The sequence below is a fragment of the Corvus moneduloides genome, chromosome 15 (assembly GCF_009650955.1).
Source record: "Corvus moneduloides isolate bCorMon1 chromosome 15, bCorMon1.pri, whole genome shotgun sequence".
In the NCBI taxonomy this organism is placed as follows: Eukaryota; Metazoa; Chordata; class Aves; order Passeriformes; family Corvidae; genus Corvus; species Corvus moneduloides.
In genome coordinates, this window is record NC_045490.1 from 4643689 (window position 1) to 4660000 (window position 16312).

General features: G+C 42.7%; 1 protein-coding gene across 1 annotated transcript in view; it reads left to right on the top strand.

Annotated features, from left to right (window-relative positions):
* Positions 1 to 8063, top strand: part of CLINT1 (clathrin interactor 1) — a 47566-nt gene extending 39503 nt beyond the window's left edge. The window contains exons 9-12 of the mRNA XM_032124966.1: positions 1765 to 1842; positions 4472 to 4767; positions 5464 to 5668; positions 6368 to 8063. Coding sequence (XP_031980857.1) covers positions 1765 to 1842; positions 4472 to 4767; positions 5464 to 5668; positions 6368 to 6708 — 920 coding nt within the window. The 3' untranslated portion in view covers positions 6709 to 8063. The remainder of the gene's footprint in view (positions 1 to 1764; positions 1843 to 4471; positions 4768 to 5463; positions 5669 to 6367) is intronic.
* The last annotated feature ends 8249 nt before the right edge of the window (positions 8064 to 16312 follow it).

Genomic DNA, 16312 nt, shown 5'->3' on the forward strand with positions numbered 1-16312 from the left:
CCAGCTTAATCTCTGTCACCTCTCTCTGAAACTCAGTTTCACTTGAAAACAGGCAAGAGAGGGGGAGGAAAAGTTAACTTGACTGAAAATGTTACGGGGTTATTTTGGGTATGAACCTAGTTCTGTTTTTAAAATTAAATTAATCCCTAGGCACTGTCAGGCAGCCCAAGGATAATGGGTGTAGCAAGGGAGCATTGATTTTTATTTTTTCCTTTGAGTGTGTGGTCAGGAGTGTGTCATCTGTGTTGCTCATTCAGCATATAAACTCTCAAACCATTAACCTGTTCTGAACTCTAGAAGCACATCTGTGGGGAAAAAATTACTTGAAAATGTTCATTGCAGTACACAGAGTAAACAGGATCAGATTTTTAGTTTGATATTTCCTCGTCCCTTTTTTATTCTCGGGTGTCTTAACTTGCTATGAAGTCCTCTCCCTCTTGAAAAGGTGTTAAAAGGGTTTCAGTAGTGCTATGTCTGAAATTCAGGGACCATCCTTGCATTCTCTGCTCATGTTTTATATCCTGCACTACATGCTCAGCAAGAAGACATTTGCCTTCCTGGCAATGTCTACAGTAAAATAACATTAAAAAGAAATACAAGTACACATGTATTAGGAAGTGAGTGGTTCCTTTTATTACTGCTGGCCATTTATTAAAAAGGAGATGGTTCTGGTTTAATTAACCCAGTTGAGAGTAGCAGATGGAGCAGAATGTCTTGCAGCGATAAGACAATTCCGAAATGGCACCAGATGTTGGAAGCTGTCCCTGGTGGTGTTTGAGTGCAGCACAGATGTTCCAGTCCCACCTGGCTGCCTCCTAAGCACTGCAGGCTAAGCAGCTGTGATGTAACCTATATAATGTACGCATAACACTAAAAGCAAAATAATTGAACTGCTGCAGCTTCTTCTGAGGGTGGGACTGCTTGGAGGTGAAATCTTTGAGGACAAACAAATAAGGGCAACTTCTTGACTTCCTCAGGTCAGTGGAATTCCTGCTTAAAAGCAGTACCAACCATAACTAGGTGATTTTTGTAACTTTTCTGAGTATTTCAAAAATCAGCTGTACAATATGGTTCTTAAATCTGCTGCTTTTATACCTTTGCTGTATCTTTTTAGTGAAAAATTGTTACTATGCTGTATTCAGAAGTTAATAATTTATGTGCTGTATATGAATGTCTAGTTGGAAAACTTAATGTTCTTGCTGTAGAAAGGAAGCAAACTTATAAAAAAATGAACACAAATGCAAGCTCTGTCCTTGAAATCCCAATTCAAGATCATTGCAGAATCATTCATGCTTTAAGTAACACAAAAACTAAATATAAAGTGACATGTAATTTTTCATAGGAAGCATAATAAATTAACTTTTATACAATAAGAATGTTTGGCCTTTTTCATATTATGCTTCCAAATTTTTAATTTTATAAGGTGCTAAACTGGTAGCATCACTCCCTAGTTAAAAACTTGTTAATCTTCTTAATATCTCTGAATTTATTTTTAGAGGTGACAAAAACTTGCATGTTCTAGTTCCTCCGTAGGAAAACAAAACTGCAAGATGTGCAAGGCAGTTGGAAATAATCCAGTTTATTGTTGCTCAGGCTTGTATAAACATAGTGTGGGGGTGAACAGGAAAACAGAGCCAACTTAGGGAGCAGAATCAATAAATCCATCGTGTCAAGTACAGAAAGCTTTTCTTCATAAATCCCACATGCAGTGGTTGCAAAGTTTGCACAATCCTGTAACAGCTTTTGGCTTCCCTCTGTTTCTAGGTGGATCAAGTGACCCATTTGGAGGATTTGCTGATTTTAGTTCACCTGCTGCTTCAGCAAGTTTCCCATCGTCGCAAGGTAGGACTGATTTAGGGATTGCAGTGCTGTTTCAGGGTGGAAGGAGGGCAAGAGATGCCATGTGGCAGTATTTAAAGTCCCTTCCCTTTCCAGGGTAAACTGTGTGTGTAACTGGACCACAAGTGCTCTGGGAGGAAGGAAGATGCAGCCTGGCTCAGTGCATGTGCAGACATTTTACCTGCAGACAGACAAGCTTATCATGAGATGGCTACCATCTGAAAAGGTTTCCCTTAAAATTGGATTGGAAAAGAATAAAATATGCTTGGAAACCACCTAAAGTGATCCATTTTCCTTTGGTGGAATGTTTGTGGGATCCTACAAGGGCTGCAGACAGCCCTGGAGTGGGGAGAGCTGGCTGGCTGTCCTTTGTGAGGTTAATTTGAGCAGAAGTGTTGTTTGTGACTGGGGCTTCTCAGCCAGGGTGCAAGATCAAGTACAAAATGAGAAAACAGCAAAGAGGCTGAGCAGCCAATCTACCTGGGAGCCAGCTTTTAGTCAGCACGTTTGCATCTCTTGCCTTATTTTGCTGTGTTGGGAAGGCTCTACTGGACCTGGGTTAGTTAATACACCTTCAGTTTACTGGATAGGAAAGAACTGCTCTAGTTTCTTACAGGCTTTCGCAGTCAAACCCAAGTTGTTTTGCAAACACAAAGCCGCCTACTATGCAAATAACTCCTGTGTTAATACAGTCTAAATTGATACAATCCTTTATCTGCATTAACGTGATTAATCTATTCCAATCACCATTATGCAAGGGACAAGGAGTTCTGTGAAATGATTAATCATTCCTGAACAGTGTAAGCCCCTCTAGAAATCTTTTCCTTCTTGATTAATCATCTTTGAAGTCCTACTGAAGGGGCAAAACCTTCTCCCTTTTACCCCCACTTCCATTATTGGTCCTCAGTGCACAGGTTTGAACATAGAAGGAGCACACTCAGCATTTACTTATCTATCAAGAATATTTAAAGTAGGTTTTAATTTTTAATACGTAATACTAATTGAAACATTCTAATATAGTGCCTCTTTGTGAGGAAGATCAAAGCAAATGTTCTAGTGAGGCCCTAAGCTAATGAATATTAGCCCACTTCATGCACTGAAGTTGTTGGCAATACTTGGATTTTGTGAACAAATTTACTGTTCCACTATATTTTAAATTGTAATGTGTTGGTAAAGAGACATGACTAAAGGTTGAAGGTGTATGTTGATAAATATTTACACGAAGTGTAAAAGACTGCTGCAGTTAGCCATGAGTGGGTGGAATATATTATGGAAGCAGCCATTGGATAGGGCAGGAAATAGAAACTGGCACTGGATTCATCTATCCCAGCTCTACATATTTGAGTCTTTGTTTACACAGCTAAATAAATCCAAGAGATGATTTAAATGTTCACCAGCCCTCAAAGTTCATTTCATATGGCAGTGCTGTTGTTTGTAACATAGCTGAAGTACCAAAAGTGAATCAGTGAGAGAATCAAAAAGCTGAGCTGGCCAGTGTCCCAAGCTCTGAATGTGATTCACTGTGTAGCCTGTGAGCTGTTTAAATGGTATTGCTTTATATTCTGCATTTTCTGCAAATGTTTTTAAGCTTTTCTTCCCCCATCAGTGCTGTGAAGCAGCACTTTCCCTGTTAATAGGGAAACACGTGTTTTAAGGGAGGTAACATCTCCTCCTGTTTGACTCCAAGGTTTGACAAGCTCTCAGTTCACTGGTTTGTGTCACAACATCTGTGATGCTGAAGAGGTGCCCTTGCAGGTGTCTACAAACAGCTCGTGCTGTTGGCTCTACCTTCACAGTGAGATACAGAGAGAGCTCCGAGTTCTGTGTTCTTATTTAAACACTTGTCTCCAAAAACCTCATCTATTGAAATGGAACAGTGTTTAAGTGGTGAGCTACAAGAGTTCAGCAGAGCTGCTGTTGAGAGAAATGATTGATCCAAGATTGAACTTCTGCTTTAAATCAAGGCATTTAGTTCAGGAATCAAATTTAGAAAACCTAATGTGTTTTACATGAGCACTTGATGGGATGGGAAGTGCTTATTCCTTATGACCTCAAATAAGCATTCTCTGGCAGCCGGCTTTCAAAATTCTGGGGTTTATTCCCCTCAGCATGGTTTTATACAAATACCTACAATGGTATACAACCAAATTTGGATGTAGTTGTCTTTATCATGGTGGAATTTGCTTTATCCGGTGGCTTGTTCCTGACAACTGCTCTCTCTGCGAATGCCAGAATGCCAAGATAAAAAGTTGATAAGTGTTATCCAAGTTCTCAGTGTTGTTCTGACTGTGGTCTCCAGTCTACCCCAAGTTATCTTCCAGTTGTACTTCAACTGAAGTAAGCCTGTCCCTGCTTGCCTGGCATCCACAGGTGACACATTATCAAACATCTTCTACTTTGTGTACGGGTGTTTTCATATTTCCTTTCGTACCTTGTTAAAATTGTTGGAATATTCATGAGAGGGAATGATGTCCAGATGGAGGTTCTACCTGCAGATGTTAATGTGGACGGACACAGATCAGCTCACATTTGTTTCAGTTCATGGACTATGGCATTTGCTCAGTGCCTTTCTCTAAGTCTTCTTTCTTCTCTGTCTTCCTTCCTCCCTCCCACACTGTTGCCTTTTCTTCAGGTACAGCAACAAGTGGAAATGGAGACTTTGGTGACTGGAGTGCCTTCAACCAAGCTTCTCCTTGTGCCAGTGCTTCGTCTGGAGAGCTCTTCAGCAGCACAGCACAGCAGCCAGCTCTAGAGCTCTTCAGTGGCTCTCAGCCAGCTCCGGGCCAACCTCCAGCTGCTTCCAATTCTATGGATCTTTTTGATTTGATGGGACCCTCTCAGACAACCATGACCTCCTCACAAAGCATGAATTTCTCCATGATGAGTTCCAATTCTGTGGGCGTCAGTTTACCCATGTCCAGGTCACAGGTAGGCTGCTATTGGTACAATTTGCTAATGACCTTCTCCTTAATCACAGCATTGAAAATGAATCCATTCCTCTCCTGGAGTGCATTAGATCTGCTCATTCAGATGTGATCAGCATTTTATCAAAAATGTTTCAGTTGCCTCCTAAACAGAGAAGTCCTTTTATAAGCCAGTCTTCTCGGAGGTGGGCTTCATTGCTCTAGGAGGTGTAGCTGCTTTTTTGGAGAAGTTGAGGTTGATATTTTAAGACCGTTCTCCACAGAAGGTTACAGATTTCCAGCCTCAAGGAGAGATGAAGGTCACAACTGGCCTGTTCCCCAAAAGACAGAAGTGCCTGCTGCAGTGGAGGGTGGTTTGGAAACTGGAATGGATCAGCTTGGTGTTAGGAGGAAAGAATCAGCGTGCTTGAGTTGAAAGCTTGGCTGCTACTGGTCACTGTCACTCCACATTGATACGGGACTTGATCTCTGCTTACAAATACTCTTTTAATCTAACTGTGGAGCAGCACCTGGCAGCACTGCTTTGGAAGAGCTAAAGTTCATGGCATCCTGGGTTTTTATTGTCTTATATAAATACTTGTTTATAATAAATAAATAATAAATAAATACTTTATTGTCTTATCTAAATACTTGTTGTTTAGTCCTGTTTCCTACTGGTAAATTTTTTCAAGTGAATCCCAACCAACTTTTCTTTTTTTAGCCTCTGCAAAGCGTGAACCCAATGATGCCTAAGCCTAACTCACTTTATAATGCAAGGACAGAGATGGTCCAGAAAAATGCAAGCAAAACTCTACCCTCAACTTGGTCAGATCCCAGTGTAAATATCAGTTTGGACAATTTAGTACCTGGGATGCAGCCTTCCAAACCCCAACAGCCATCGCTTAATACCATGATGCAGCAACAAAGTAAGTGATCATTGCACTGTTTTGCACACACTGAGCCCTGTCTGTGTTCCATAGGCTGTCCCTGAGATCCAGTCTTCTGTCCACTGCTGTTTTCCCACCTTTAGTCACACTTGTTTCATAAACTACTGTGACATTGTGACACAAGTGATGTTTTCTAAATGGAGATTGGTGTGTCAGGAGGCTGAGTCTGTGCAGGTTCTACTGTTGAGCTTGCACCATTGCTGTATCTTGACTTTAGGCATCCTAATCCTTAGAACTTCTCTGGAATATTTATTGTTGTAAAATGATATTCAAAACTTCTGTAGAGAAGTTTTCTGAGTCTTCATGCAGAAAATAGGGAAACAAGTGCAGTGGAATCATAGAATCATTAAGGCTGGAAAATACCTCAGGGATCAATGAGTCCAACCTGTGACCCATCCCCACCTTGTCAAGTGGCCCAGAGCACTGAGGGCCACATCCAGTCCTTTCTTGGACACCTCCAGGGATGGGCACTCCAAACCTCCCTGGGCAGCCCCTTCCAATGCCTGATCACCCTTTCAGTGAAGAAATTCCTGCTGATGTCCAAATCAGGAAATAGCTGCAGGTCTGGCCATTGTATTCATGTTCACAGCAGTGACACACAACTTTCTTAAAATACATGAGCTCCTTCAGTGTCCAGGTTGCACTCAGTGATTTTTGTGCACTTTGTCTTTGCTGCAGATATGCAACAACCGATGAATGTCATAACCCAGAACTTTGCAGCTGTGAACCTCAGCCCTCAGCCCAACATGATGCCTGTGCGACCCCAGACAAACACGTTGATGGGAGGGCCCCTGGGGATGGGAATGCCCGGTGTGATGTCAGGTACGATGGGAATGGCCTCCATGGCACCCACGCCCATGATGAACCAGGGAATGATGGGAATGAACGTGGGAGTGCCGGCCACAGGAATGGGCACAATAGGAATGGGGGTACCCAATATGGCTATGACCTCTCTGACTCCTGGGACTGTACAACCCAAGCAAGATGCCTTTGCAAATTTTGCCAATTTTAGCAAATAAAGATTGTAAAATAAATAAATGAGATTAAAATAAAATAAAATAAATGGGCAGACTGAATGAAGGATTTTTAGCTGCACAAATATAGCTGGGGAAGGGATGGGAAACACTGATCAATACTTTTTTTTTCTTTATCAGTTAAAGTGTCTACATAAAGAACCAAATGCTATTTTCTAAGTGTTGAAATAACTAGTGTTCAAATTCTGGAGAGGTGAGAGATTCTTCTAAGGAATGTGTTGGATGATTTTGCAAAATAATTTGTATTAAGACCATCAAAAAACCTTTCCTACGTAGAAGAACCAATTTTAACTTTGAGACTTGATGGAAGACTGGATTGGGGACTGGGTAAAAATGTTTGACTCTAATTTTATACTTTTCTTTTTTCTTGAAGAGCTTTGACTTTCTTTTCCCCCTCTCCCTGATCGCTTTGTCATAATTGGATCATTCCTTTTACTACCACTGAGTCCACAATTGTGAAGTCACTCAAGTACTATGATCAGTTTTTTATAAGAATATATATTTTTGTCCAAAAATGGCTTACATATGTGACTATGGCTAATTCAAAGGGACCTGGAATGTATATATACTTTTGCTAATGTTCCAGCCACACTGCTGTATTACCCAAATTTTTATTGTAAAAATCCTCTCTCAGCAATTTGGTGATCAACAGATTTTTGGGGTCTTAACCTGCTTCTAATGTTACAACCAATATCGTGTGCAAGTCTTGGGAGCAGCTTTATCCAAGACTGCTGGAAGGTTTCCTTTCAGAAAACTCCAGAAAATGCACTTTCTTGGAGTTCTTTTCCAGTGGCACTTGGCATCCTTTGCAGCACCAATGTCCCTAAGGAGCCACTGGTTTAGGGCATCAGCAGCAGGTGAATCACACTTCAGTGATGTAAATCTAGAACCTAACTTAATCCCATGGCATTGGATCCTGACTTTTATACAACACTTGGTGATTCTTTTGTGTAAATATGGCATTAGCATCTGTGGAATCCAATAGAGGAGTAAAAAAAATATATATATTAATAAAGGAGACCTGTAGCAGTCAAAGATTTTACTGATTTACTGAAAGCAAAAGAACGAATTAAGGTTTTGGGGGGGTCTTGTTTTTCCTTCTGTAATTCTGCATTTAAGTTCACATGAATCAAGATTTTAGAATCTGGAACACAAAGTCATTGTTATATTCACAAGCTGGGAATATTGTTAAGAATAAGCACTATACTATAGGTATGAAATTTATTGCCTCCCTTTTCTTATGTTGGATTTCTTTTTTATTATTAAATTGATAAAACTTTGTTTCCATTGTATTCATAATGTTCTGTTATACATAACATTAAAATGTTCATTAAAATCAATGTTGGGCTGCTTTTCCTTTCATTCCATTTGACGTTTATGAGAGCATTTGGGAAAAAAAATAATTATAATTTGGGCAAAGTAATTTTTATAAATAATTTAAAATTGTTTAATGACTTCTTATCTGAAGCCTTTCCTATCTGGCTCTACTGTTAGGAATTAAAAATGAAGCAGGCAAGATATCCTGACCTGCTCCAGCCTTGCTAATGCTCCATCTACAACATTTCTAATTAGGCAGAAATTCATGTACTTCAGCTAAGTGGTAATGAAAAGTGATTCATTTGCTGAATAAGAGATGAGAGTGAGTGTAATTAGCTGACTGCGGTTTTTAATCTTTCAACAATTCAATGTGTTTAAATTAGTTTCAAAGAATAGGAGCTTTCAAGTGTTGTTACATCAAAGTAATCAAGGCAGGCTTCAACAGCGGAGTAGGAGAGATGGCTCTGGTTCCTGTTCTGAAACCTTTACACTTATTTGGAATAATCATCTTCAACCCCTCTCTTTGGAACAGATGGGAAGCCTCAGACTGGTTCAATGTATGCAGAATTGTGGTGGGAAGGAAGCTCCTTCCAGGAGTGGGAGATGGGGGCCGAGGAAAGCTAAACCTGTAGTCAGTGTTGTTATGCTGTCGTGCTGGAGGGTGCAGTGCTTCTCAATCCTCCTTGGAAGGTTTTGGGATGAGTCTCATGCTGTCCTTCAAGGTGGGTTGTGCCAGTGAAACAGTCAGCTTTGAGCTGAAGGATCATGTCCCTGTTCAGGTTGTTCACATCTCTTCAGAGGAACCCTTGGTTTCGCTTCTAATTGACAGTAGTTCTAAGGAAGCAGATTTGTCAGCGGTTGGAGTAACTCCAGTGGAAAACGTGGTCACTTTGGGGTGGGTCTTTGTGGTTGTGCCAATTACACCTGGCTCAGGGAGCAGCTGTAGTGCTGAACTGATCCCGGTTCATCCCATGGATCAATAGCCTCCTTATGAAGCCAGGTGTGTGGAGTGTGAGAAGCAGCTTTGTCAGCCAGCCAGGTCCTCTGCAGGTGGATGAGAACAAAATCCTTTGAACCAAAATAAACATCAGAGAAGAAACCCTGGTGCATCCCTGTGTATCTTTTCTGCAGTGATGAGAGCCTGGAAGTTTTTTCCCCATTGTCTCCCTCAGTTCAAGCACATGGATCACAGGTAGCAGTGCTTAGCAGAATGTGGTTTACATCTTTATTTAAAGACCAAATATAAAATGGGTATTCGATTAAAGCAATATTGAACTTGTTTAAGATAAATACCATAAAATGTTTCCATCTCTGATATTTCAGGTATGAACAAAATAGTATCTTTAACTAAAAATTACATTTCCAGGTGAAAATACTAATGAGCTACTGTGTGAATGGGAACAGATGTACCATTTATCAGCTACTGCATTATAGAATTTGAATATAACCAAAATCATGCTGCTGTGTTAGTACAACTCCTTTCTTCATTTTTGAAGTCCAGCTTGTACCTGTGATCTCTCCAGAAGAGTTTGGCTGGCTGGGTGTTGTATGTGTGTATAGAGAAACATAGAATTTCAGAGAATTACATGATTCTATAAATTAACTGCTTGTCTGGTCCTAAGAGTCAAACTTTTACCACCTCTGGAGTCTGTAGCTTCTAAACTTTAAAAGAGTTCAATTAAAATGACTGAAATCTTTTGTAAAGGTTGTCTCTACTTCAGAAGGGAAGAAAAGGGCAGCAGAATCCAACTCTGTGTTTGGGGGTTTTACTGAATCATTAAAAAAAAAGTGCATCTTGATGTGTACAAAGGAGTAGTAAATTCCAGCACAGGTGCAAGTTCAGTGATAACTAGAGCAACCACCATGTTCTAAAGAAATTATTTTCAAAACAGCTAAACAAGGGTATTTATAGCAGCATCTGTTTCAGCTCTATCTGTCAGCTAAGAACAGTCTGACACAGCTTAGGGGAGGTGGGGAAGGGATTTATCAATGAAGTGTTTACATAATGCAGGCAGGCATTGTATACTCAAGGTGATACCAGCTATAACAGGATAACAAATATCTAAAGACACTTTTATTCTCAGAGGCCTCTGCTCCAGGAGTCACTCTACAAAATTGCCTCCATGTTCCTCTGTGCTCGACTGTAAACACTCTCATAGCAGATGACATTTTATAGTGCCATCGCTGCCTTCTGATGAAGGCTTTTAATGCTGAGGACATTTTTGATTTTAATTTTCTTTCTTCCTCCCAGGTTTTATTCCAAGATGTCACTGACTTAAATTTAGAATTGTTTCAGGATTTCAATTGTTTTCAGGGTTTCAACCTCTTCTTCCTCTCCTGGTGATGGAAGTGCAGCTCCTTGGGACAGAGCAGGGCTGTTGCTGTGGGGTGTGAAGGACCAAGTGGCCGCGCAGTTCCTTCCCGTTAGCCAGAAACCACAATCCCCAGGAACTTTTTTTGCCTGGATCACATGGACTTGGAGCTGACTTTAATGTTTTAAACATTTCCATGGGCAGAGGGCTTCCTGGAGGTGGTGGTGGGAGGATGGAGGTGGTAGCCCTGCTTCTGGGAGCTGCTTTTAGAGCTCTGAGGAAAGAAGTGGCAAAGACATCTTGGTGAGCTTGGGTTAATGTGAGACTGAGAAGGATGGCCCCTGGAATTTGTAAGTCAGTCTGTACAGCTTGTTCAATGATCTGGTCACAGTTTTATCTAGCTGGAATGCTGTGGAATTTTTCTACTCTGTGAAATGACCTTTAAAAACTGAGATGTGTCTTATTTTCATTTTTTATGTGTTTCTGCATCCACTATTCACCTAAGGAATGATAAGAGGTAAGAGAAAATCTGCCAGAATGGGGAAAATTAAGAAAGGTGCCTTTAAAGAACTCAGTGTATTCCCTGGATTCTGCAGCTGGGGGTTCTTTACATGGAGTAATCCAATCTCTACATAAATTCTGTGTGTGTACAGCACAGCGAAGGCTCAGCTCGTCTCTTTAAAAATGTCTTTGCTCCTCACAAATTTGCAGGTTTGGGTTTTTTTTTTTTTTAAATCATGCCATAAGGTACTGGCTTAGTAATTAACTGGTTCTTTAATCGAGCTACAATTACTTTGTTTCATGAGAAGGGAAAAAAAGAATGTATACCAAGACAGAGCTACTTTCGACATCTGGGAACCTCCTAACAGCTGGCTATCTAATGAATATGCATCTGCTTAAGAGGCTGTAGGCCATTAATAAACCAATAGATATAAAACAGAAACAATCTTTGTCAGCTTCAAATGAGATTGGATGCAATGTGCTGTGAAGTGTCACTGTCACATTGAATCCAGCCGCGGAGGTTAACGGCGGCTCTTCGCTGCCGGCGGCTCCGCGGCAGAAAAGGCGGAGCGGCGGCTCCAGCGCTGCTGCAGGGACGGAGCTGCGCCCGCCGAGCTCAGCGGGCGGCTGCTGCTGCTGCCTTTCGTCCCCTCGTTTCTCCGGCTACCAGTTGGGTTTGAGGCACTGGTGACTTTTTGTTTGCCACTCCAGCAGTTGTGTCTTTTTGGGTCTGACAGAGGAGGATGTGGGGTTTCCCACACAAACGATTTGAGCGACATGAGAATTGCTCAAGTGAATAAACGACTGGGGAGAAGTTACAGGAATGTAATAAAAATGCACCTATTTGACTGAGACCTCAGGCTTCATAAGGAGGCTCAGAACAGCCCCTGAGCCGTGTTGTACAACAGGATTGTTGTAGGGTGAAATAAATCCCCCTAAAACAGTGACAGTGACCTCATGTGACTACAGATATCTCTGACCCCTTAAGAGTTGTATCTGTGCTTGTTCCAAGGTGGGAAGCATCATATGTTGTCCCAAGTGTTTGGTACCTTAGAGTTGTTGTGCAGCTGTTTCCTGTGGCAGCTCCCGTAAAATGTGAAATGGATTTATTTTAGGGCTCCCTATCCCTTCTGCACAGCCTGGGATAGTCCAGTGTGCCCTTCCTTTCAAGGGATGGTTGCCCCACACAGTGGCCTCTCGCAGCAGTGAGGAATGTCACCTAGGTGGTATTTTCCTAAGAGAAAATCCATTATTTCAGCTCAAGCCCCTGTACTGGAACAGGGCACTGTCAGCTGCAGTAGAGGTGGGCTGCAGGCGCCCATGGGATGTGGGCAGGGGCAGCTTTTATTTTTGTTTTTGGGCACCTGGAGCAACAGTCTGGTACCTCACCCAGACTCTGCTTTAGAGCCAGACTTACACCACGTATGCTTCAGTTCCCAGGAAACTCTACAAACTGAGATTTGGAGTAGTTTTCTTTGCAGCTCAGTTGTAAAGGGCTGTCTTGCATTTAGCAGAAATTGTAACATTAAGCTTTTTGCCCCTGGATTTACAGTTTGTCGTTACAAGAGAATGGAAGCAAGAGAAGTTAAAATGGGAAGATGAGTTCTCTGCAATTACTGCAGATCTTCTCTAACAGCTTCTCAAGAAAGAAAACTTCCACTTTGTATCATCACATCAATATAATTTAAACCAAAATCTGCTAATAAGATCGACTTAATTTCTAGAATAGTGGTTGTCTTGCCCTTAGTTTTAAGACAGAAGATTATTCAAAGTCTCTTTCAGAGTTGCAGCCACACTGGTGACAAATTTAACTTCTGAGACTTGAAGTTTTACTTCAAGGCTTGGTGTAAAGGGGAGGTGTAAACCTCTGTGCTACAGCTGAGCATCTTCCTGGCTTCTGCAGGGCTGGAATTTTGTCTCCTTGCTTTGCTGCTGCCCTGCCACAGCCCCTGGGCAGCAGCAAGTGCTGCCCACGGTGAGAGGAGCAGGTTGGTCAGTGAGAGCCGCCCACCTGCCCTCCCTGGAGCTCTCCCTTCCAGCCCAGCATCAGCAGCACTCTCAGATGCCAGAGTTTTATCTTTTCTGAGGCAGACAAAAGAGCACGAGGCAAAGGAGGGCTGTCCTTTTAAGTACTTTCCCTTTTCAAGGTCATTTGTGGAGCTTTTATCAATCAGAAAGCTAAATCCATACAAAAAGCATCTATAATGAACTGAGCGTATCTTGAACCTTATCCCTTCAGCTGAATACGAATTATCCAGGAAGGTGCTTCAATGGCCATGTTCACCAAGTTCAGCATCTCTGTGAACATTTATAAAGTAAGCAGAGAAGCCACTACTATTGTGATTTGGCATCTATCAATTTCTTGTCTTTTTTTCCTGTAATTGATTTATTAATTACAGCATCTTAATGATCTATTTAAAATAAATAAACCATTTACACCATTTCAAAGGTATTTTGTGATGTTCAGCTGATACTAAAATAGCACCAGCCTTATGTGCTTTTTCAGCAAGTGACCTAATTAGTTAATAAAGTAATTGAATATTAAAAAGGATGTTGCAAGTGATTAAAATTTAAGAGCCTTCAGAACATTATTAAAGCTATAAATCATACATCACTGTTTTAATTTGCATAGCTACAGAATTACTAATGGTCCCACATGCATAAGCTACTTGGCAATTAGTCTTTTAACAAACTGTTGGTGATACTATAAAGTTACCAAAATCTTTCCCCATTTTTGATTTGCAAACAAAATCCAGTATTGAAGAACACTAAGGGTTAAATTCTTAAAAGTCAGGAAATTTGGTTCTTTCAGTTGTCTCTCTACCTGCCTCTGTTTGCCCTTTGTCCTTCCACCTTCGGGACAGGAGAGCACATCCTCCCAAGTCCCCCTAAGGTGTGTAAAGGAGATGAGGAAGTGTCTGCTCCAACCTTGGGCTTCCTGAACTGGCCTCCAAGTGGATTTTTTGTGCATATATTTCCCTACCTGGTGCTGGGCCATTTTGCATCTTTCTCTCATATACACACAACTGTCACAGTGCCACTTTCCTTCCCCTGGACTCCCGGTCCATATTGGCACTGGGCAGACAAAGGGAGTTGCTGACTGCCAGTAGTTGCGCCTGAGCTTTGTCCCATGGACATTGCCTTTGGGATGTGGAAGAACCACACCAGGTGCTCATCACCTTCCATTCCCTGTGCTGGGGCTTGCAGCTCATGGGAAACCTCAAATATCTGCAAACAAAAAAGAGTTGGAAAAATGTTGGGAGCTTCCTGCCCCGCACCACGGGGCAGCCAAGGCGATGAGGGTCAGCTGCCCATGGCCCCTGGTCGAGGCCTCGGGCTGTCTGCAGGCAGGAGGAGAGACAGGATGACAGTTTCCAACTTAATTAGACACAAACTGCACCAGCTGGATGCGTTGCCCCAGTCTCCCCTCTCACCAGCATCCCGCATCTCTGCAGCAGCAGTTCCCGGTCTCGGGAATGACGTCCAGCGGAGCACGGTCCAGCGCACAGGCAGAGAGCAGGTCTGTCTCTGCCTACAGCACTCGCAGCCTGACAAGAGGCAAACAATGCTGGGGGCAAAGGGAATGACCTGGTGTGCAACGGAGCACAACCCACAGGGGCACCGGCAGCTCCAGCCAGAGCACCCAGAGCTAGAGAGGGAAACGGCCGGAGCTCCAGCACAGCCACTGTGTCAGCTCCGCAGCCTCTTCCCTGGAGCAGTCCTGTGGATTGGAGCGCATTGTCACCTCCTCCCCGGGCTCCCCCGGGGCCCTTGGACAGGTTGCTTTGCTCCTGTTCCAGGGCCAGACTCACAGAAAACGTGGGTGCCTGAGCAGTTGCTGATTTTCCCACTGGTTTTTTTGAGACAGGGTCTTCATAGAATCACAGGATCATGGAATGGTTTGGGTTGGAAGGGACATTAAATATCATCTAATTCTAACCCTTCTGCCAACCAATCCACTTTCCACTAGACCAGGTTGCTCACAGTCCCATCCAGTCTGGCCTTGAACACTTCCAGGGATGGGGCACCCACAACTTCTCTGGACAACCTGTGCCAAGACTTCAACACCCTCACAGCCAAGAATTTACCTCTAATATCTCTCAACTTACTCACTTTCAGCGTGGAGCCATTCTCCCCTTGTCCTGTCATTACATGCTCTTGTCCTCCCTCTCTTTAGGAGCTGGGATTTCAGCATCCCAGCCCATCACAGGGACTGATGCCTGTGTGGCTCTTGGTCCCTGCCCCTGCCCTCACACTCTGCCCAGACGGGTCTCTGCAGGTGGCTGCCTGAGCTGGTACCTTCATCTTGTAAGCTTCAAGTCCTTTATTTTAAATGGAACAAAAAAAGACATTACAGAACAGCATTTATATGTGACACAAAGACGTTGTTTCACCTAGTTAGCTGAAGCTTTGGTGTAGTTTTAGCTATTAAAGTGCTACATTACCAGAAGAATTTCCTTTTTCGGCAGCAAAAACTTTTCAGGAGTTTCCTTTGGAGCCTTTATTGGGGTCAGGGGCTGCAGCCTTTTGTAATCTCTCCAAGTCAGCCTACAGCAGTTTTGGAAAGCCCTTACACTGGATATTGTGACAAACACCAGCTCTTTGTTCGTTCATTTACAGTTGGTAATAGATGTGAGGCCAGGGTGGAGGATGCTCTCGCGAGTGATTCACACTCTGCTGCACTAAGGCTTGCCATGACTGCAATAGCTGGAGACAGAACCACCCTCTTTTAAGGGTCTGTGTTTTTAATTAAAACACCGAGATCAGGAATGGGTGACTTCAGAGCATTTTGACCCAACGAGGAATGACAAGCACATGGCTGCTTTTAAAATAAACTAATTAATAGCCACTGTCTTATCAGTATAAAACTGTCAGCACATGAGGAGGGTGGGCAAACCCAGATGCAAAGCATTTGTAAATGAGCCTACACACGCACACAAATGTTACTGCAGTACCAGCAACACACCAAAGAACACACTTTGGAATATCCTGCTCCAAAGGCGAACTGGAGGGGTCTGGAGTTGATTCCAAGTCACACCTCTGGGCTGATTTTAGGACAAGTTACATCAACAATCTGTTTCAGTTCACCTTGACTCCACCACCCAGTTTCACTTCAGTGTTGCCACATCACCTGCCAGCCTTCACAATGGGGGAAGAGGACCAGGAGCCGACCTGGGGTGACACGCCTGCCTTTGGACCAGCATATTCTGCCCAGCTGAGATATTTACTTTTTAAACACCTGGGTTTACAAAACACTACAAACACAGGCAATTTCAGAAGCAAACACAACCAGTGCTCCTCATCCGAACACCCTTTCCTGCCGCATGGTCAGTAACTGTCCCACGTACACTAACTGCTCCCTATTCCATATGGGATCCCTTCCCTGTGAGACACTCCTCCAAAGGAAGAAAACTAAAAGCCGTTTTCTTGCTCTCAGATTTATGCTCTGGATACAAGGA